Source organism: Nycticebus coucang, chromosome 12, assembly GCF_027406575.1.
Source record: "Nycticebus coucang isolate mNycCou1 chromosome 12, mNycCou1.pri, whole genome shotgun sequence".
NCBI classification, from domain to species: Eukaryota; Metazoa; Chordata; class Mammalia; order Primates; family Lorisidae; genus Nycticebus; species Nycticebus coucang.
In genome coordinates, this window is record NC_069791.1 from 60498525 (window position 1) to 60521645 (window position 23121).

The 23121-nt window shown below is 47.7% G+C and overlaps 1 protein-coding gene across 7 annotated transcripts in view; it reads left to right on the forward strand.

Annotated features, from left to right (window-relative positions):
- Nucleotides 1-23121, forward strand: part of CACNA1C (calcium voltage-gated channel subunit alpha1 C) — a 650685-nt gene that overhangs the window by 543594 nt on the left and 83970 nt on the right. For all 7 annotated transcript variants that reach the window (XM_053555459.1, XM_053555465.1, XM_053555462.1 and 4 more), the window contains 8 exons: nt 2907-3013; nt 11052-11139; nt 11642-11749; nt 12581-12633; nt 12939-13085; nt 14767-14968; nt 16541-16699; nt 17245-17355. In XM_053555459.1, coding sequence (XP_053411434.1) covers nt 2907-3013; nt 11052-11139; nt 11642-11749; nt 12581-12633; nt 12939-13085; nt 14767-14968; nt 16541-16699; nt 17245-17355 — 975 coding nt within the window. The remainder of the gene's footprint in view (nt 1-2906; nt 3014-11051; nt 11140-11641; nt 11750-12580; nt 12634-12938; nt 13086-14766; nt 14969-16540; nt 16700-17244; nt 17356-23121) is intronic.

Genomic DNA, 23121 nt, shown 5'->3' on the forward strand with positions numbered 1-23121 from the left:
GAGGTGGGGAGCAGGAACCGAGAGTTGTGTGGCTGCACTAAATGCCCTGCAGTGAGACCCCTTTTCCATGATGACCTATTTTGATTCCTGAACGTCAGCCACAGGGAGGCACACAGACACCCGAAGAGGCCCAATCCTCAGAACCTTTCCACAGATTTCAATGGTGCTTGCGCATTTCAATGGTGCTTTTTCTTCTTCAAGATTGCCATACAAGCAGAAGTATAAGGTCTCTGCCGGTATTGTCATGGCAAAGTCCTCCCCTCCCAGGATCCCACCACTCCATCTTTTCTCTTCTGTGCTCCCTGTGCTTCTGAGTACAAACCCAGCCGCGGTGCGTCCCTGCACCTCATCCCCGCGGAGCCCTCTTCATGGCCTGAAGGCCCAGCTTGTGCCGTGGCACAGACAACAGTGGCTGTCCCAGAGGGCTGTTTAGCCCAAGGACCTGGGGGTGTTGGGCCCTAAAAAAAAAAAAGGCCTGTAGGACCACAGTATTTGACCTGAATAATGCAAGGGACAGTCACATAGAAGAGGAAGGAGACAGAATCAGGATCAATGAATGGAAATTACAAAAGTTGAGATACTTTTAATGACTAGAAGAGCTGCCTAGAAAGGTGAGGCTGCCCAACGCTGGACAGAGGGGTTTCCTGCCCTCCCAGCTGAGGGAGCTAATGAGCCCATGCCCCATTCCTGTCCTCTTCTCAGGGTGGAACTAGCCCAGCAATAGGCTTTCCCAGATAATAGCTTAGAATTTAGGGATCCATAACTAGGGGTGGTAATCAGCAAAAGAGGATAAAGGAAGGACACTTTGCCCTGGGTACCTGAGCCTGGCTTTTTCTGATGTCCTGAAGGCCATAGTTGATTTTCAAGTGAATGCTCCACTTCTCCTTTGTCCCGTGTCCTTTCTTCCTCTGTCTGTGCCTGGATGCCTGTCCCCACCCCATATGCACACACATGCACTTTCTGAAGTGCTGGTCTCATTAGGGCCTCCAGACAAAACAGGAACCCAATGCCAGAAGACAGAAAGTGGCACTCTGAACCCCATTAGTTTACCCTTCTAACCACACTTTCCCCATATGCAGAGACTCTACTGGGACCCAGAAGTGGCCTCAGACAATCCAAGCCAAGAGCAAGTCCCCAAGACTGACAAGGAGGTGGCTGGAGGAAGTGCTAGGCCTTTTGTAGGAACAGAGAACTCTATGGTTAACATGAGCTATGGACCACCCAAGTCCAGTCCTGGGGTCCCAGGTCTTCTCTGAGAGAAGGGGAGATCTGCAACTGTTTTCCCCTGCAACTTTCTGTACTATCTACCTACTTTTAAAAACTGTTGCAGAGCACAGGTGTGTGAATCCCCAGAGACCCCCTGCCACAAGAGATAAATGGAAAGAATTAGGTTGTGAGAGCTATTTTTGCCCATTTCCCCCTGCATTTGGTTTTGAATGGCTCTGTGGACATACTGCCCTGGACATGCTCTGATTCCAAAGAGACAAACTGGACCCCAGATGACCCGGGAGCTGCTCTCAGCCATCAGCTCCACATTTGCCACTCTGGCTGGTGTTCAGCAGGCCCTGGCCTCTCACACCCTCACCTTGGGTGTCCACTGGCCCCCACTCAAGTCAGCAACCAGAAAAGGCTATTGGTTGAGCACCCACAGGGCACAGCTTTATAACAGGCTCTGAGGGAGGTAATCACAGGTCTTGTGACAATGACCATGATCTCATGCATTCTCTTTTTTAAAGTCTTCGAAGGGCTTTTGTGTCATTTTTCTGGATGAGCCTTCCCTCCCCACTTTATAGATGAGGAAACAGAACTTGCCTCATACAGGAAGAACCCAGAATTCAACTCTAAGCCACAGTGACAGCCAGCACTGCATGTCATTAAAGCACTCCGCAGTATAGTGTTCTGAGTGTCTGCATATGACTACTCCATTGCTGCTATAGGGCAGATATTATTGTTATCCTCATTTTCATTCATTTTTTTTTTTTTTGGCCGGGGCCGGGTTTGAACCCACCACCTCCTGTATATGGGGCTGGCGCCCTACTCCTTTGAGCCACAGGTGCTGCCCGTTATCCTCATTTTCAGATGAGGAACTGAACACAGAATAGTTAAATAACTTGCTTGCAGTCAATCAAATAAAATACGATAGAGTTTGGGTTCCAACCCAAGCTGTCTGGCTCCAGATTTGGTGCACTTAGCTGCTGTACCCACACCGCCCCTCTGAACACCACAGCCCTTGCCCTTAAAGAACCCCAGATGCAATCTAGAAACAAAACAGTAGACTTGAATTGAGAATATTTGGCATAGATTATAAGCACCCCCTGAGGCTGGGAAGTGGAGGTTTAGGGTTGCCAATTGCCAGAATTGTTGGTGACCCTCTACTAGGGCACTAGGGTGACCAGCACCCAGTTTGTCTACAATAAGGACACTTTCAGTGATGGACACCCTGCTGGGCATGCCCCCACCTCCTCCAGATGCCTAGTGCTCTCAGCTGGCCAGAGGACAAGAGACTTTGGAGAGGAAGTTAGGCAGCATGCACAGAAGGGAATCCCAGCCTGGCATCAGCAAAGGGCCCACAGGTCTAGAGCATGGACTTGTGATGAGGAGCACTGGACAGTTAGGGGTGGCAGGGACCCATATGAAAGGGCTCTGAATATGGGATTAAAGAGTCTGGCATGGTCTGGGGGGTGGAAGGAGCACTTATGCATCCTGAGCGGGGTCCTTTGGTGACTGCGTGGATGGCTGCAGAACCGTTGCTTGGCATGGCATCTCCTTCTCTGATCCTTTCTGTTCCCCAGAACAGTACTTGGGGCCTACCCACGGGATGCTGTGGGAGGAAAGGGTGGCATGAGGGGGTCTCTGGAGCTGGGCAGGGGCCACTCACACCCAGGCTTCTCTGTGCCTCCCTTCAGATGACTGCCTATGGGGCGTTTCTACACAAGGGCTCTTTCTGCCGGAACTACTTCAACATCCTGGACCTGCTGGTGGTCAGCGTGTCCCTCATCTCCTTTGGCATCCAGTGAGTAGGGCTCTCTTAGCCAAAGCTGGAACGTGTAGCTAGCCATGGTGTCAGGGAAGATGACACAACCCTGCAGGGCCACCACAGTGTGACAAGAGAGAATGTGCCTAGGCCTCTGAGATTGTACCACATGGTGGCTTTGACTTCTCGTAAAAGATGTCCTCAGTGCTGTGACACCTGGGGCATGCTGACCCAGCAGTAATATATTTAAATACATGGGATTTGCCATGTTATTAAGAAACAGGTGTCACCAACACCTTCCTGCCTCCTCATTGTGTGCCCTGTGCCCTTCAGCGAGCAGACAAGAGCCTGCCATGGCCATGGTCTGCCCTGACCTCCTGGTCCACTCTTCCCTGCTCTCTCATTTCTCTCTCCAGTTAAAGCACTTCATGTGTGTGTGTGAGAGATAGAGGGAGGAATTACTTGTTCTCAATCTTGGCACATAGTGAAATAAATCACCTGGGTAGCTTTTAAAAAAAAAAAAAAGATATTTTCTTAGGTCCCACTCCCAGAGTTTTTGACTTAATTCGTCTGGGATTCAGTCTGGGCTTCAGAAGTGATAAAAGCTTTCTAGGTGATTTCCCTATACAGCCGAGGGTGCAGGTTTGAAAGCATCTGATTGCTAGTTTCTACCAAGTTCTAAAAGCTGATAATGTTAATCCTGCACTTCAACTTCCAGAGCACTTTCCCATACACCTTCCTCCATGGGCCTCACAAAACACAGACTGTGGAGTTGATGGAGCAAGTATTGTTAACGTCATCTTATAGATGGGAAATTTTTTTTTTCAAAGGCAAAATATTTTATTCATATGTAACAGCTACTCTTTTGCGCCATTAAAACCTATGGTCATTACATTTATATTATTTTTCTTATTTTACTACTTTTTTACATAGAAATACCAGTTTTGAGAAACATTTTTAAAGTTGTTTCTCCTTAGTGCCAAGAGTGTTTTAATTTTTTTTAATTAAATCATAGCTGTGTACATTAATGTGATCATGGGGCACCATACACTAGTTTCATAGACCGTTTGACACATTTTCATCACACTGGTTAACATAGCCTTCCTGGCAATTTCTTAGTTATTGTGCTAAGACATTTACATTCCACATTTACTAAGTTTCACATATATCCTTGTAAGATGCACGGCAGGTGTAATCCCACCAACCTCCCTCCCTCTGCCCACCTCCCCCCTCCCTCCCCTCCCTCTCTCCCTTCCCCCTATTCTTAGGTTGTAACTGGGTTATAGCTTTCATGTGAAAGCCATAAATTAGTTTCATAGTAGGGCTGAGTACATTGGGTACTTTTTCTTCCATTCTTGAGATACTTTACTAAGAAGAATATGTTCCAGCTCCATCCATTTAAACATGAAAGAGGTAAAGTCTCCATCTTTCTTTAAGGCTGCATAATATTCCATGGTGTACATATACCACAATTTATTAATCCATTCGTGGATCGATGGGCACTTGGGCTTTTTCTATGACTTAGCAATTATGAATAGGGCTGCAATAAACATTCTGGTACAAACATCTTTGTTATGATGTGATTTTTGGTCTTCTGGGTATATGTCTAGTAGAGGAATTATAGGATTGAATGGCAGATCTATTTTTAGATCTCTAAGTGTTCTCCAAACATCTTTCCAAAAGGAATGTATTAATTTGCATTCCCACCAGCAGTGTGGAAGTGTTCCCTTTTCTCCACATCCACGCCAATATCTCTGGTCTTGGGATTTTGTGATATAGGCTAATCTTACTGGAGTTAGATGATATCTCAAAGTAGTTTTGATTTGCATTTCTCTGATGATTAAAGATGGTGAGCATTTTTTCATATGTCTGTAGGCTGTGCACCTGTCTTCTTCAGAGAAGTTTCTCTTCAAGTCCTTTGCCCAGCCTGCGATGGGATCACTTGTTCTTTTCTTGCTTATACGTTTGAGTTCTCTGTGGATTCTGGTTATTAAACCTTTGTCAGAGACATAACCTGCAGATATCTTCTCCCATTCTGAGGGCTGTTTGCTGGCTTTACTTACTATGTTCTTGGCTGTGCAGAAGCTTTTTAGTTTGATCAAGTCCCAGTGGTATATTTTTGAAGCTGCTTCAATTGCCCCGGGGTTCCTCCTCATAAAATACTTGCCCAGACCGATTTCTTCAAGGGTTTTCCCTGCACTCTCTTCTAGTATTTTTATAGTTTCGTGTCTTAAGTTTAAATCTTTAATCCAGTGAGAGTCTATCTTAGTTAATGGTAAAAGGTGTGGGTCCAGTTTCCAGTCTTCTGCAGGTTGCCAGCCAGTTCACCCAGCACCATGTGTTAAATAGGGAATCTTTTCCCCACTGAATGTTTTTAATTGGCTTGTCAAAGATTAAATAACGGTAAGTAGCTGGATTTATCTCTTGGTTCTCTATTCTGTTCCAGACATCTACTTCTCTGTTTTTGTGCCAGTACCATGCTGTTTTGATCACTATCGATTTGTAGTATAGTCTGAGGTCTGGTAGCGTAACTCCTCCTGCTTTGTTTTTATTTCTGAGTAATGTCTTGGCTATTCGAGGTTTTTTCTGATTCCATATAAAACCAAGTATTGTTTTTCAAGATCTTTAAAGTATGAGAGTGAAACTTTAATAGGGATTGCATTAAAATTATATATTGCTTTGGGTAGTATGGGCATTTTAATAACAATTTTGATTCTTCCCAGCCATGAGCATGGTATGTTTTTCCATTGTTAACATTTTCAGCTATTTCTTTTCTTAGAGTTTCATAGTTCTCTTTATAGAGATCTTTCACGTCCTTTGTTAGATAAACTCCCAAATATTTCATCTTCTTTGGCACTGCTGTGAATGGGATAGAGTCCTTAACTGTTTTTTCAACTTGGCGGTATTTATAAAGGCTACCGATTTATGAATGTTGATTTTGTAACCTGAGACATTGCTGTATTCCTTGATCACTTCTAAGAGTTTTGTAGTAGAATCCCTGGTGTTTTCCAGATATACAATCATATCATCTGCAAAGAGCGAAAGTTTGATCTCTTCTGACCATATATGGATACCCTTGATCGCCTTTTCTTCCCTAAGTGCAGTGGCTAAAATTTCCATTACAATGTTAAAGAGCAGTGGAGACAATAGGCAGCCTTGTCGGGTTCCTGATCTGAGTGGAAATGATTTCAATTTAACTCCATTCAATATGATACTGGCTGTGGGTTTACTGTAGATGGCCTCTATCAGTTTAAGAAATATCCCTTCTATACCAATTTTCTTAAGTGTTCTGATCATGAAGGGATGCTGTATATTATCAAAAGCTTATTCTGCATCAATCGAGAGAATCATATGGTCTTTGTTTTTTAATTTGTTTGCGTGCTGAATTATACTTATAGATTTACGGATATTGAACCAGCCTTGAGACCCTACGATAAAACCAACTTGGTCATGATGTCTAATTTGTTTGATGTGTTGCTGGATTCTGTTTGTTAGGATCTTTTTGAATATTTTTGCATCTATATTCATTAGTGATATTGGTCTATAATTTTCTTTTCTTGTTGGGTCTTTTCCTGGTTTGGGGATCAGGGTAATGTTTGCTTCATAGGATGTGTTGGGGAGTCTTCCTTCTTTTTCTACCTTTTGGAATAGGTTGAGTAATATAGGTACTAATTCCTCTTTAAAGGTTTGGTAGAATTCTGACATGAAACCATCTGGTCCTGGGCTTTTCTTTTTAGGGAGGTTTTGTATGGCTGATGCTATTTCAGAACTTGATATGGGCCTGTTCAACATTTCCACTTGATTCTGGCTAAGTCTTGGAAGATGACGTGCTTCCAAGTATTGGTCAATTTCCTTCAGATTTTCATATTTCTGAGAATAAAGTTTCTTGTAATATTCATTGAGGATATTTTGAATTTCTGAGGAGTCTGTTGTTATTTCGTCTTTGTCGTTTCTGATTGATGAGAGTAGAGATTTTACTCTTTTTTTCCTGATTAGGTTGACCAAAGGTTTATCTATTTTATTGACCTGTTCCAAAAACCAACTTTTTGATTTATTGATCTGTTGCATAATTCTTTTGTTTTCAATTTCACTTAATTCTGCTCTAATTTTGGTTATTTCTTTTCTTCTACTGGGTTTTGAGTTGGAATGTTCTTCCTTTTCCAGTTGCTTGAGATGTCCCATTAAGTTGTTAACTTCCTCTCTTTCCGTTCTCTTGAGGAAGGCTTGCAGTGCTATAAATTTCCCTCTTAGGACTGCCTTTGCAGTATCCCAGAGGTTCTGATAATTTGTGTCTTCATTGTCATTTTGTTCCAAAAATTTGGCAATTTCCTTCTTAATCTCATCTCTGACCCAGCTATCATTCAGCTTAAGGTTATTTAACTTCCATGTTTTTGTATGAGTATGCAGATTCCTGTTGTTACTGAGCTCAACTTTTATTCCATGGTGGTTCAAGAAGATGCAAGGAATAATTTCTATTCCTTTAAATTTACTGAGGTTAGACTTGTGACCTAAGATGTGATCGATTTTAGAGTATGTTCTGTGGGCTAATGAGAAGTATGTGTATTCAGTTTTGTTGGGATGAAATGTTCTGTAGATGTCTGCTAAATCTAAATGTTGGATGGTTAGGTTTAAATCTAAAATTTCTTTGCTTAGCTTCTTATTGGAGAATCGATCCAACACTGCCAAAGGAGTGTTGAAATCTCCAACTATTATGGAGCTGGAGGAAATCAAGCTGCTCATGTCTGTTAGAGTTTCTCTTATAAATTGAGGTGCATTCTGGTTCGGTGCATAGATATTAATAATTGAAATCTCATCATACTGAGTATTACCCTTAACAAATATGAAGTGACCATTCTTATCCTTCCTTACTTTTGTTGGTTTAAAGCCTATTGTATCTGCAAATAGAATTGCAACTCCTGCTTTTTTCTGATTATCATTTGCCTGAAATATGGATGACCATCATTTCACCCTGAGTCTATATTTGTCTTTTAAGGTAAGATGTGACTCTTGTATGCAACAAATATCTGGCCTGAGTTTTTGTATCCAGTCAGCTAACCTATGCCTCTTTAGAAGACAGTTTAAGCCGTTCACATTAATGGAGAATATTGATAAGTCTGGTAAAATTTGGGGTATCGATTTTTTCGAAAGTCCAGTGGACATTTTTAATCCTTTCGCCAATGTGGCAGTTGGAGTTTGATCAAAAGTTTCTGAGTGAGTTTACTTTTGTGGTAGAGGATTGGGTTGGTCTTTGTGGAAGATAGGTCTGAGAATATCCTGAAGAGCTGGTTTGGTTATGGCAAATTTCTTCATCATATGAATGTCATTAAAGTATTTAATTTCTCCATCATAAATGAAACTCAGTTTAGCTGGATACAGGATCCAGGGTTGAAAGTTATTTTGCTTTAGGAGATTAAAAGTCCATGACCACCCTCTTCTGGCTTGAAAAGTTTCAGCAGAGAGATCTGTAGTCATTCTAATATTCTTCTCTTTGTAGGTAATGGCTTTCTTACTTCTGGCTGCTTTGAGAATTTTCTTCTTCATATTAACTTCAGTGAAGTTAATTATGATATGCCTGGGGGATGTCTTATTGGGATTGAGCTGTTCTGGGGTTCTGAAACTGTCTTCTATCTAAATTTCAGAATCTCTAGCATGTCTGGAAAATTCTCTTTCATAATTTCATGGAGAAGGGCCCCTGTGCCTAGCGAGGCCACTTCATCGGATTCAGGGATTCCAATGAGTCTGATATTAGTCTTCTTCGAATTATCCCAGAGTTCTCTGAGAGAATGATCCGTTTTTGCTTTCCATTTCTCTTCCTCTTTGAGAGTTTGGGAGCAATCAAAGACTTTGTCTTCAATGTCAGAAATCCTTTCTTCTGCTTGTTCCACTCTGTTACTGGGGGATTCTACTATATTTTTCAGATCTTTGAGGGCTGCAAATTCTTGCTTCAATGTGTCTAAATCTTTGGTGGTTTTGTCTTTAAATTCATTAAATTCTTGAGACAACTTTTGAATTTCTCCTCGAATTCCTAATTCCAACTTTTGAATTGCTGCTCAAATTTCTAATTCCAAATTTTCCTCCACTTCATTAATCTTGTTTGCAATCCAAATTCTGAATTTGATTTCTGACATCTCGGTCAGTTGTTTATGAATGGGATCTTCAGTTACATCTGCCATATCTTTCCTTGGGGTGGGGGGTTGCTCTATTCTGGTTATTCATGTTACCAGAGTTTTTCTGCTGATTCCACCCCATGATTGTTTTACACCCTTTGATTTTTCCCTTGGAGCTTTGTTGAGGACCTGTACAGTGCTATGGCCTGAGAAACTGGGGCCCTGTTTGGTGTGGTGGGGCTAAGTGGTTCTGTCTTGTTTTCAGCTGGTTTCTGTTTGACCCTAGTGAAACAGTTACTCTCAGTTGAAGTCTCAGCTTTTGTTTGTATCCTTGTGGTTGCAGCTCGCCTCAGCAGTGTTGATGTGCATTCTTCAACCTTCTCTCTTGGTGCAGCTCAAATCCACCAGGTTACTTACTAAATTTCTGTCCTTTAACTCTCCTTCTGGACGGGAGCCTCTGTGGAAAACTGGCTTCAGTCAGCCATCTTGTCTCCGCCCTCTATAGATGGGAAATTTGAGGTTCAGGGTATCATGAGACTTGCTCAAGGTCACACTGGTGGCAGAGAAAGACATAGGTCCTAGGGTTCCTGGACCTCTCTTCCCAAGGGGGCTTTCTTGGTCAGTGCAATCATGTGGGGAGAAGCCTTGAGGAAGAGACCCTTCTCTGTGATCATCAATTGTGTTACCCCAGATTTTCCTTCTGAGAGTCTACAGATCTAGATTCTAATCCAATCACCACTGCTAAACCATTATTTAACCTTGAACCAGGAATTCCTCCTCTTCAACTTGTGTTTTCCCCACCTGACCTTTAAATCACTTCTGTGTTATTTGAGGCAACCTGAGCTCACAGTGCTAGATACTGTGCCCCTTGAATCTTTCGGAATGGAAGAGTGTGCACGAGCGAAATCGCATCTTCTACCAGGTACTACTTGAGCACGTCGCCAAGCCCATGCAGAGTGAGGTCAGGGCTTACTGGTGTGGCAAACCTTCTTTAGGTCAAACAGTAGATATTAAGACTCTCCAGATGCTCAGGAGGATATCTTCATCAGGGAGCATGTGGAATGTACTTTAGAGTTGCTCCCCAACCAAAGCGGTTAATACGCCCCGTTTGGGATGCATGTTTAACTCCACAAACCATCCCTGCATCCTGCCAAGGGGACTGCGACAGATCTTTCCCAGTTGCTCCTATTCTTCAGGAGAGTAGCAGTCACCTGAGGCCCCCAAAAGCTGTAGCTTGGCCTTGGCCTCCCAGGTAGGTGGAGCCTGTTGTGCAGAGACTGTTCTTTCTTGGAGTCTGGAATGTGCTATGAACCAGAGTAGATTTTGTATACAGTTATAATGGAGATGAGCACCAAAAAGTCTCCTCCCCATGCTCACCACCTCTAGCCACAAAGCCTGACAGGCCCCCGTTAGTGCAGTGTTTAAGTACAATGATATCTTCAGCAGGCATGAGAATGAAAGCTTCCATTTATTCTGTTCCTAATATGTGCCAGGTACACAGACAGCTAAATGATTCACACAAAATTCTCACTCAATCCTTGAACCACATTCTAAGTTGATTAGTGCCCCATTTCACAGATGGAGAAACTAAGGCTCAGAAGTTAGGAGGAAATTTGTCCTCAGTGACTTGCTACTCAGGTAGCAACACTGGGGTCTGAATTCAGGTTGCCTTGCTGAGTCTCCTTTTTTTGAAACTATGGATGTCCCCATAAGTAACATATTAAGTTAATAATGACTCCTGGTGAATTGTTTTTCATGTGTCTACTCACAACCAAGGTCACGGGCAGGCTCCAGGTTCTTACGGGGTGGGACAGTAGAGAATGGTCCCAGAATTGGAAGGTCCCCAAAACAGACTTCACCTCTTCTCAGGGGTGCCCAGAGTCACCTGTCAGGACCCACCTCAGCACATTGTCTCCTGCTCCACCAGAAATAAGAGACGTTTACTACCCTGCCCTGTCTCTCCCTCCCAGGTCCAGTGCCATCAATGTCGTGAAGATCTTGCGAGTTCTGCGAGTGCTCAGGCCCCTGAGGGCCATCAACAGGGCCAAGGGGCTAAAGGTAAGATGCCAGCATCTTCCAGCCTGTTGGTTAGTGGGGTGCAGTGGAGGTGAGGGCTGGGCTGGAAGGGGGGGTGACGGTCAGGGTCCATGGCTGAACAAAATAATTTGGAGCTCCAGGCTCCAGGCTCCATAATGAACAAAATAATCGCAGAGGCAACCATTTGAAACCTGGTTCCTAAGCAAAACTCAAAGGGGGGATCCATACGTGAACCCAGTTTCCCAGATGGTGATGCCCTCCCGATGTCCCTCCCACTATAAAATGGGAAGTTGACAGGCTCTTGTTCTTGCAGTCACCTAGTCCAGTGGGGACTTTGCGACCCATCAGGGCCCATGGCTTCCTCTGGGAAGGTTGCGTTGCCTTCTGGCCTGACTTCTCCCACTGGCAGCAAAGGGGCTGCAGTGCTACCTCCCTAGAGACTCGAGGCTCAGCAGAAGGAGCTCAGGCTGCAGTGGGCTCCTGAAGCCTCGTCCCCACCTTCCCCACCCCCTTCCCCCTGCAGCATGTGGTTCAGTGCGTGTTTGTCGCCATCCGCACCATCGGGAACATCGTGATTGTCACTACGCTGCTGCAGTTCATGTTCGCCTGCATCGGGGTCCAGCTCTTCAAGGTATGGCATTGGCTCTGACGTGCAGCCCTGCTGCCTTCCCCTCCTGCCAAAATTCCCAGGAAGGGGACTGGCAGGTATAACACAGAGAGGGCAGTAGTGGGTCAGACTGGGCATGGATGTGCCCTCCATGCATGGCCCAGCTCAAGCTCCCAGACCAGAAGAGGGCACAACTGGAAGGAGGTCTGGCCTCCAAGCAGAAATCTCCTCACCCCTGTACTTTGCCTATCCTTCCTCCTAGCAAGGAGAGGGACTTTCCCCTTCTGGAACCTCTGTGTGGGTCACTTGCTGAAAACCTGCAGTGGTGACTTATTATAAGCAGCTTCCTGTGCTCCCTGCGCAGCCCAGTCCCAGTGCCTACCTGAGCCATCTCCTCTGCTCCCCGCTGAGGCCCCAGTGCAAGCAGGCAGTGCTCCAGCTAGGCGCTGCTCTTTTCTGCCTTAAGCAGTTAAGGTTTCTGAGGGTAAGACCCACCTAAAGCATTCTTCCCCAGCCTCCTCCCAACCCACCATATAAACATCCACTGGTGTCCTCATCTAGCTCATCCATCTGACCCCAGCTCTGCCTCTCCCTTCCTCACGAGACCTTCCTAGAGAGTCCAGCCTTCGTGGAGTGGAGCTCTGTATTTCTACATCTCAATAGCACTTGGCAGCCCTGAGCACCTATGTGTGCTACTGCTCCCTCTGCGTGAGTCACATCCTTCCCCTCTGGAATCTGCACTGCAACCGGCAGTCCCTTGCACTGTGCCAGGCTGTAGAGATGCTCAGGAATTACTTTTTGATTGACTCATTGGTTAATGAACATCTCTAAGCACTTTGTTCTTCTGCCTTCCAGGGGAAGCTCTACACCTGCTCAGACAGTTCCAAGCAGACCGAGGCAGAATGCAAGTGAGTAGAGGTGGGAGGACAGCCAGTGCCCTGGCTGGCTGATCCTGGGAGGTCGGGAAAGCTCACTCTTTCTCAGACCACAGTGGCACCAGGGCTTTCACCCTTGTGTCATCTGGTCTTGTTGACAGGACATGTAACGTTTTCTGTTCCTGAAGGTTCTGCCCACTGAGGGTCTTCCAAATGGCTAGCACTCTGAGGTTCAAACCTGGCCGGTCTCCTCTCAGCAGCATGTGGGTGGGGCGCCAAGTGGGGCAGGAGTGCAGGGGGATGGGGAGGCCAGAACTAACTCCTTCTCCTCCTCTCAGGGGTAACTACATCACATACAAGGACGGGGAGGTTGACCACCCCATCATCCAGCCCCGAAGCTGGGAGAATAGCAAGTTCGACTTCGACAATGTCCTAGCGGCCATGATGGCCCTCTTCACAGTCTCGACCTTCGAGGGGTGGCCAGAGTGAGTGTGCAGACCACAGCCTTGTCCCCTGACATCAGAGGCCCAGCACAGTGGCCCTCCAGCCCGTCCTCAAGTTCTATCAGTATCTGTCAACATCCCACCCTCCTTCCCATAGTCCTGCTTACCCATGTCCTCCCCAGTCAGTGAGGGGCTATTTCTAAAACCACCTGTAGGCCACCATCACTGGTGAAGATGATACCATTTTGTTTCATTTTTCATTTTATTTTCTGAGACAAGGTCTTGCTCTGTCACCCAGGCCAGAGTGTTGCAACAGCCTGGGCTCCAGTGATCTTCCTGCCTCAGCCTCCCAAGTAGCTGAAACTATAGGTTTGTGTCACTATGCCCAGATAATTTTTTTTTTTTTTTTTTTGCAGTTTTTGGCCGGGGCCAGGTTTGAACCCACCACCTCTGGTATATGGGGCTGGCACCCCACTCCTTTGAGCCACAGGCGCCGCCCGATAATTTTTTTTTTCTTACAGAAACAAGGTGTTGTTCAGGCTGGTCTCAAATTTCTGGCCTTAAGCAATTCTCTTGCCTCGGCCTCCCAACGTGCTAGGATTCCCGGCATGAGCCACTGTGCCCAGCCAGTTTAGAAACTCCCACAAATACACAGCTTTTTTTTTTTTTTTTTTAAGCTCTCTTCTTAACCTCAGCAAGAGCCACAATGTTGGGTCTTCCTCACCCAGGAATGGGGCACAGAGTTTCTCCAGTGTGGGCCCTTTGACCATCATGGGATTCGAGATGACCAGTCCAAACATGCACTCGGTACAGATGAAGACAGCTGAGATGTCTCTGTTCTGTTAGTCTCTACCCCTGGCTCCTTTGAGACAGCCTTGCCTATAGTTACGGTGGGAAGTAAGCCCTAGCCCCTTGGCAGAGGTCATGCATTCATGCCTAGACCTGCCTGTGGGCCCTGCACACTGATACCTCTGCCCAGCAGCAATCCATCACGTGCTCCATACATCTTGGCATGGACACCGCTTTTCCTGCCATATGCTTTCCAGTGAAATTACAATGTGAAAATCAGAAAAGTCTCTAAGTATTTCTAAGTCAACAACAGGGCATGGATCTTGGATGAGAGTCACCATTATTATATGGTAAAATATGGCTTATATCTAGAGAATAACCAAATGTGTGCAGGGTGACAAAGGAGGGAGGAGGTAATCCCTGACCGTGGAGAGCGGCAGGCTTCGTGGAGCACAGCCCAGACCCAAGCACATGGCATGCGTTTGTAAACTGCTTAAGTGCAAAACAAACCACTGCCGATGACCTGAACAAGCTTGTGTCACATCAGTATTTTATCTACCTGGATATTTGCTCTCAGACAGATTTATTTTATGTTCCCTCAAACATCCTCTGAGTCCATGTCAGTTTGCAAAGCTGTTTCAATATTTACCAATATTTTCAGTATTTGAAATCAGTGTCCATGACTTAGGTTACATTTAAATGACTTTTGACAGTGCCAGAACACCCTCACATACATCATCTCAACTACCCTGCAAGGAAGGAAAGTCAGGTATTATGGTCTCCCTCTTACAGAAGAAGAATCTGAATCTTGCGCAAAGTCACAAGGCCTAGAGCCTGCAGCCCCATCCCAGAGACGTGCAGGGCAGCAGCGCCGTCACTCGCGTGGTGCCACTGCTCCTCCAGCTCCCCCTTTTGGGCCTGTCCCCTCCTGCAGGCTGCTGTACCGCTCCATCGACTCCCACACGGAAGACAAGGGCCCTATCTACAACTACCGCGTGGAGATCTCCATCTTCTTCATCATCTACATCATCATCATTGCCTTCTTCATGATGAACATCTTCGTGGGTTTCGTCATTGTCACCTTCCAGGAGCAGGGCGAGCAGGAGTACAAGAACTGTGAGCTGGACAAGAACCAGGTAGCCTTCTGGGGAGTGGGGAAGAATCGCCCCTGGGCTGAGGCGGCAGCAGGAGGTGGAGTCAGGGAGTCAGTGTGGGCACCAAGACCTCTCTCTCCATTCCTCAGCAAGAGTGGGGCTCTCGGTCTTTTAGAAGGGCTTGTGCAAAAGAAATGCAAATCCCTACAAATCCCAGATCTGGCAAATGTATCCAGCCCACAAATATTTGTTAAGATTTGACTTAAGGATACTCTATATTAGGTCTTGTGAAAACAATCTTATGCCCTCTAGCCCTACATAGATGCTGACAAGCTAGAAAGTACCCAGGGGAGTTGGCACCGCTGATACAGACAGAGCTGAAAAACTGGAACCATGAGGAAGTGAGAGCTTTGGGGCCTCACAAAACTACTCTTACCTGGTGTCTTAAGTAAAACCAGAGGAGGGGCAGGAGGTGGGGGCAGGTAAGAGGCTTGAGTGGGAGTGAGCTGGTGATTCCAAGTACTGTGCCAGGTTTGGTAGCTCGAGAAGGGGAGCCGGCAGTGCCTTCAGTGAGTCATGGAGCTGCTAGGGTGGAATGTAGGTGTAGTCTTCAATGCCCAGGCCCCAGCGAGGTTCCCAGTGGGGACAGTCCATGGAGAAATGCAGCCCTGCCTACCAATAAGGACTGCTTCCAGCAAGGGGCAGGGCGCAGACATGCAGCACAGTCGGCGTGAGCCTCACTGGCCGGCTGAGCCCATCATGGGTCTCTGTTTTGCATCTTAGGCGGAGACTCATACTGGCTGCTCTGCAGATTGTGGGCCAAAAATAAGATGAGAAAGAAGGAGGCCAATTAGAAGGTGGAAATGACAGGCGATTGGACCCTGACCCAGTGTCAGGCTAATGACAATAGAAGTGGAAAGAGTAGAAGGAGGTAATACTGGGGAGGCTTAGGGACTAGACACGGAGACTAGGGCGAGAGAGGAGGCCGGAGTGAATCTGGTCCCTGATTTGGAATCTAAGCACAGTGCAGAAAAATGTGTACCCAGATAGCCCAAGGCCTTCTCCCTTATCAATAAGCTATGTCTTCTGATCTTGTGAACACTAGCAAATAAGGACAATTGATTTAGGACAAGAAAGAAAAATTGAGGAGAGACGTTCCCCCAAAAGAGTCTGTGGCATAGAAAATAATCAATGGGGGCGGCGCCTGTGGCTCAAGGAGTAGGGCGCCGGTCCCATATGCTGGAGGTGGCGGGTTCAAACCTAGCCCCGGCCAAAAAAAGAAAATAATCAATGGGCGGACCAAGTATCTGTCAGTTAGTACGTAGGCATTTCTCAAATCCTGACTACCCACTGAGACACATGCTCCTTTCTGATCTAGACAAAGAGTTTTGACTAGATGACTCTCCTCTTGATTAAGGAAGTGGCAGAAAATCCAAACATTTTCCAAACACCTTCTCAAACCTATAAGTGAACTAGAGAATAGGTGACCTCTCTGGCTTCCAGAGAACCCTACCCCCCATGTGTGTGATTTCATAGACCTCTCTGCCATCCCCCACCTCTTCCAGGTAGCTAACCCCTGCTCTCCCATTCCCACCCCATCCCACTCCCTCCCAGCGACAGTGTGTGGAGTATGCCCTCAAGGCCCGGCCCCTGCGAAGGTACATCCCCAAGAACCAGCACCAGTACAAAGTGTGGTATGTGGTCAACTCCACCTACTTCGAGTACCTGATGTTCGTCCTCATCCTGCTCAACACCATCTGCCTGGCCATGCAGGTCCGTCCAAGGGGGAACCAGCCTGCAGTGCCTGAGGGAGAGGGCGGCTATAAGAGGGTAGAGAGTGCTAGATGGTAGCAGGGCTGGCCTGTCTGCCCCTTCTTGGTCACCAAGGGAGGCAGATGCAGAAAGGTAAGTGTCCCTTCCCATGATGCGTTCCTCTCTGGGTCCTCAAAAAAGAATTGCAGGACTCTGAGTTGTTACAACAGGGAAGAAATAGACAACTGAGACACGTAAGGCACGGCTCCCACCTGTCTTCAGGAAACTTGGGGCCCAGCGCTCTGGAGCCAGAATTCTCCATAAAATTGTCACAATCAGAGAAAGAGCACAGAATTCTGCCAACCTCTGTTTTCAGAGATGGCAGAGCAGACAAGGACTTGGAGCCTCCCTGAGTTCACTCAACTGCCCATGTAGAAGTGGGCGGCCTCCTGGGGGTGGGTCCAAAGAAGAGCTGTGTTGGAGCTAGGGTTCCGAGAAGGCTGGCCCAAGGTGGTGGGAGGAGAGGCTGTCCTGCCCTGTGCTCACGGCTCCCCTTCCCCATGCAGCACTACGGCCAGAGTTGCCTGTTCAAAATCGCCATGAACATCCTCAACATGCTTTTCACTGGCCTCTTCACTGTGGAGATGATTCTGAAGCTCATTGCCTTTAAACCCAAGGTAGGCCTCATAGGCTGTAGGATGGGCAGGAAGGGCTGGGAGTGCAGGCGTGAAAGAAAGAGAATGGGGGGGAAAGGTGTCATGAAGGGCCATCCCTTCTGCAAGACAAATGCCCAACTCCTACCCCTGCCAAGAGCTGAACTGGACCACTCTCAAAACAGACTCTCAGCTCAAGGTCTTGGCCCTGCCTGGGATGTGCAGGAAGGAGATTCCTCCCTGAGCTGAGCCCTTCCTTCCAGGCAAAGCAGATGATAATCCCCTCCCCCAGTACCCACAGCCTCTAAGATCAGACCTCTCTGGCCCACTCCCCAGATGCTCTCAGGCCTCTCTTCTGAGGCCTCCCATTCTATCAGCCACACAGATCGACCTCATGTACCAGTGTCCAAGGCTGCAAATGCCTGGGGCTCAGGGCTCCAGCCCATACGCACCTCCTGCTCTTACACCCTCCTGTGCAGGAGGAGCAGTTACCTGCACATTTCTCAACCCTGTTCCTTATGAGGGAGAAAAATTTGGACCTATTGGCTAAAGAGGCAGGATAGGGAAGGTTGAATTGCCTATTGCTTTGGATTATCTGTGCCCTTCCTAGCCAGCCCACCCCTACTGTCCAGGTGTGACCAGCACCTTGTACCTTAGGCCTCTCTCACAGGTCAGAGTTCCCGGCGTCCATATTCACCTGAGATTCACCAGCTACTGGGGAAGCTACTTCTGAGGGAAGCGCTCACAGCAACTCAGTGGCCCTAGCTACAATGAGGGGGAGTTCTAAGAAATTCGTGCAGTTACTGACAGAAACTCCAGATTTCTGAACCTTCTCTCCCCCTCCTTCAGTAGTTTTCCCACACTCAACACAGATCAACGAGAGGCCAAAGGGAAGAATGGCCGGCTATGTCTTCTATTTTTTTTATTTCCTTATTTTTTATTTTTATTCTTTGCTTTCTTTGTTGTTGTTGAGACAGAGTCCCACCCTATACTCTGAGCAGAGTGCAACAGCATCAAAGCTGACTGCAACCTCACACTTGGGCTAGGGGCATCCCGCTGCCTTAGCCTCCGGATGCTGCTGGGATTACAGGCACTCGCCGTGGTGCCCAGCTGTATTTTTTCCATTTTTTTAGGAGTTAGGGTCTCACTTCCGTTCAAATCCTTACTTGCCTCAAGATTAAAAATTGGGGATGTGAGAGGGTCCTCCTTAGCCATCAAATCCATGTTCATTGACAAGATACCCACAGCCTCCTGTGAATCAATATCCAACTGACATTGTTGATACTGTGTCACATGCTGCACACATCATTGCATGTGACCCGCAAAACACTCTGCGAGATAGGTCTGAGTGCCCCCTTGCACGGAAGAGGGAAGTGCCCGGTTTAATTACACTGCTAATGAGCGGCAGGACTGGGCCTGGAATCCAGGACCCCTGACTTTGTAGTCGATGTATTCTCCACCACGCTGAGCTGTTAGCAAGCATTTTTCCATGTCGAGTGCTCTTCTGGGCATTTTTCAGAAAGAGGGAAATAACTGGGAATTTAAAAATAAGACAGATAGTATCCTCACCATGCCAATTCTTCCTCTCATGCAGAGCATGCCTAGGGACCCCAGCTAATTTTCAAACAATGAGACTCCTGTGGGTACCATTTGGTGCTAAGCCTAGTGCTTTCCCACCTCCTCCAAGCCCAGTCCCATTTAGGGGCACAACTTCTGTCCCGAGGTGGAGGGCCCTGGCCTCCTTCCTCAGAGCCTGCAGTGTCTCTCCCACATGGGGCCCTGTCCTGAGCCCACAGCCCGGGAGCATGGACAAGGTTCGCCACCCACTGCAGCGTGACCGGGTGCAGAGTGCAGGGTCACCGCCAAGCTGAGCCTCAGCCCCAGCTGCCATCCTGTCAGTAGGGAAACTGCATCATTTTCATCTAGTGTCATGGGACATATGGTTAAATATTTCAAAGCCCTGAGTCATCCCACAGTTGACTCAGATGTGTTTCTGGTGATGTCTGAGGCAGTCTGGACAGCCATGCATGTCCCACAAGCACAGGAGAAATACTGGGCAGCCTGTCCTGGGAAGCACAGCAAGGTGACATCTGCAGGAACATCCACCTGAAAGACACTCTTCCTAAATCCTGGAAGTCAAGGAAGGAGACAGTTTCTTAAAAGTGACCAGCCGGGGTGGCCTAACCCATGAAGTGCCTCCAATTTCCTCAATATCCTGGTTTTTCTTATTGTGAGAAGATGGGACACAGTAAGAGAGACTTTTCCCAAAGAAGGAAGAGAGCCATCCTGGGCCATCTGCATTTCACTCACGCCAGGGTGGACCTGTGCTGTAAAGAGAGAGGAAGATGAGCCCCCTGTGAGCTCCTCTAAAGGGGATTCTGGTGAGAAAGGGATAAAGGCCACTACCCAGCTGGGAGAGCACAGAACATAGCCAGGTTCCCTGGGTTCTCCCTAAGCTGTGTTTTCTTCCATCACAAATAGACTCTGGGAAAAGCATCCCCAAAATCATCAGGCAAAAAAACAAACTAGAACCCATTCAAAGTTCTGGAAGAAACATCTTCCAGATCCAGCTGGATCTGGCTCAAGAGCCAATAGCTTCTAAAAGTGACTTGAAATCTTCAACCACTTTCCTGTCTCGCCACTACCCGGACACTGTGCCACACTTTGCATGTCACTGGTGTGACTTGTGTACGCATGTATGACACAGAGGAGTGTGTGCTTCCTTCCACACATCTGCTGTGCAAGGACAGTTAGGCGGCAAGGAGGTCACAGAACGGCTTTAATTACAGCCAGGGAGCAGTTATCTGAAATTGTCCCCGCTTGCATTTCCTCTCCACCCTTTGTTCTGTGTGATCTGGTGGTGATGTGTCAGCCAATGGGTCAGTTTGCTTCATTCTTTCATTGTCTTCACATGATGGCTGTTCCCAGTCTCTCCGTTTCCATCCATTCTCTTCACCACCCCATGGAAAGTGGACTTGCTCAAGTAAGTCCCTGCCCTAATCCAACTGCCCCCTTCCTAAGTTCACACTCTGTTCACAGAAAACTTCACACAAACACTGGAGAAATTCAATCCCCCACAAAACCTCAGGACTCTGCGGGGATGGCCCAAGAGAGTGGGATCGATGATAGTAGTATTGATTTGAACACCTGATGCCAAACCAGAGGCAGCTCCTTCCCTGGAAGTAAGACGTAACTCCCAGAGGAACCTGGAGGGTCCCCAGCCCTGAGTGATTGTGCAGGACCTGGTTGGCCAGCAGGAAGAGTTTTAGTTGGAATGATCTGAAGGCAACTACGGGGCTGGATTGTCCTCCTATTATGAACTGAATTTTACCAGCAAAGACAGTAAAATAAACTTTTAAGATAACCTCTAAAGATATGATAAGCACTGAAAAATATCCAATGCCTAGGTGTAAATCCAACAAAAAATGGCTAAGACCTCTATAAAGAAAAATGTAATATTTTAGAGAGGAGAATCAAAGACAAGCTAACAACTGGAAAGAAAGATCAGTGTCCCTGAGTGAGAAAACTCAATGCTCCAAAAGCCCTGAGGGTGTGGTTAACAAGGCATCATTTCTCCTCTAACTGATCTGTAGACTCTGTAATCCCACGGCCATGCCCCTGCAGCTGTCCTTTAGGGCAAACAGCATGAGCAGGAGTGGCCCCCAGGCTTTGGTCATGCTAGTGTCACCCTAGAGGGACAGCATAGGAGCTTGGTGCAGGAAGCAGTGACAGTCTCAGCTACTCCACTGTCAGTGCAGCTTGTGGTACCAGCAGGAGTGATGGTGTCACTGACTGCCTGGGATGTGCTGTTAACACTGCCTTAGCAAGGATGTCTGTGCCAGGAAGGGCAATATGCAGGGCTGCAAGTGTCCCCTCAACGGGGGTCCTTCTGCCCAGGAAGGCAGGGCTCGCCCAGTGGGCAGTACCTGCTGATGCTGGTCCCCTTAGGCCTGGAGGGGTGAAGCAGCAGGGGCCCACTGCCCTCCCCTGGAGGGAGTAGCAGTACTCACTTAGCACCTCCCTGGGGAGAACACCCAAGGGATCGCGACCCTGGTAGCCCTCTGTGATCCAGACCTTGGTCTCCTGTTGTCTTTCTCCCAGCCTGAGGAGGATCTGCAGTGAAAACACTTGTTGTGGCTGTCCTGGCCCAGCTTTGGTGGTAAAAGTGATTGAAGCCTCGGGGTTCACTATCATGCTGCGAGGCAGATTAGGACCCAAAGGCATTTCAAACCTCAGGGCTGAAGGAAGCCTCTAGGCCAGTGCTAACAGAGCATCTGCAGTAATTAAAATGTGCCATGCGCGTTGTGGACAATACAGCAGCTAGCCTCCGCAGTTCTTCAGCACAGGAAAGGTGGCTAGTGCAACAGGAATTGATTTGGGGGATTTCATTTATTTTAATTAATTTCAGTTTACAGCCCACCCAGCCAGCAGCACGGCCCAAGGCCCAGACTCTTTCCCATGACGGTCCAAGATTCCATCTCCTCTGTCCGTCTGTCCAGGAGCCCAGCTGCTCCTGCTTCCCAGAGCCAGATGGTTTATCTCATCTTCCTGACCCGTTTTTCACCTGGAGGTTTTCTGTCAGAAATTGACTCATAATGGAGCCCCTCCTGACAGTCTAAGACAGTCTCTCGCCCAGGGGTCCCCCAGTGTGGATTTCCTCCTGACTCCATCTCTTCCCCCAACCATCCCAGAGTCCCTGTTCCCAGCAGCTGCAGGAGCCAAGGCTGTTCCCCTGCAGATTCCTTCCTGCCCAGCTCTGGAACTGTTCCTAAGGAAGGCAGAGAGTGCCTGGGGAGCTCCTCCAGCAGGCAGGTCTGCAGCCAGTGGGCCCATGTGGTATGTGTCCCTGTGAGCCCAGGGCTCCCGGATACTCTTTCCAGGTCCACTGGACTCTGACTAGGTTTTGTGAGAAGTATTTTAGTGCCCTGTGACACTGAAACCTGAGAGCCTAATCCCCTCCTGGGTCTCACCTGGCTCCTGCCCCAGGGTGCAGAACCTTGTCCTCATATATCCCAGTTGCCGGCCAGGACTTGCTGCCTAATAATGTCCTCAATGCCACCTCCACGTGGGCCAGGCTTCTCCCCACGTGGCTTCCCAGCCCACTCCCCCCGCATCCTCCTGCCCAGTGGCTTCTAGCCTCAGCTGGGGCTGTGACTCCGACCTGCTCACAGACACAGAGGATATGGCCAGCATTATCAGAGTATCAGCAAACAATGGGGTAATAATTCAGTTGCCACTATGTTTTCTCTGCTTTGGGGGCTTTTTGGAAAACCTCTCATTGTTCAGGAAAGAGGAAAAGAGGGTGTTGAAGCCTTGGCTGGTTGGTAGGGAGGCAGCAAGAGGTGAGGTTCCTCCTGTCCATGGCCCCTTGTCCTGAGGAGTCCATCAGTGAGGCCCTCAGCACTGCCCTCAGCCAGTGGGACAAGTCATAACTAGCCACTAGCCTACATGACGAGATGCTACCAGCATCAGAGCTGCTCGGATCTTGGAGTCAAATGCCCTCTCTTTGTTAGGGCTACTCCCCACAGCTCTGGGCATGGGCTCGCTCCGGTCTCACTGACACACAGCGGCAGGGCTGTCAGAAGAGGCAGGGGCTCTCCGATGGTGCCTTGGTGGTGGGCACCCTGGAGGTCTGCAGGCAGGGCTAGTCTGCTCTGCTTCTTGAAATTCTCTGAGCCTGAGGGAGGGTGTTTCTGGCCATGGACTTTCCATGCCCAAAGCAGCTTTCCTTGTATTCAGACTTACCTAGATCCTATGGATTTCAGCAGCTTCCAGAGCCATCTCTTCTCT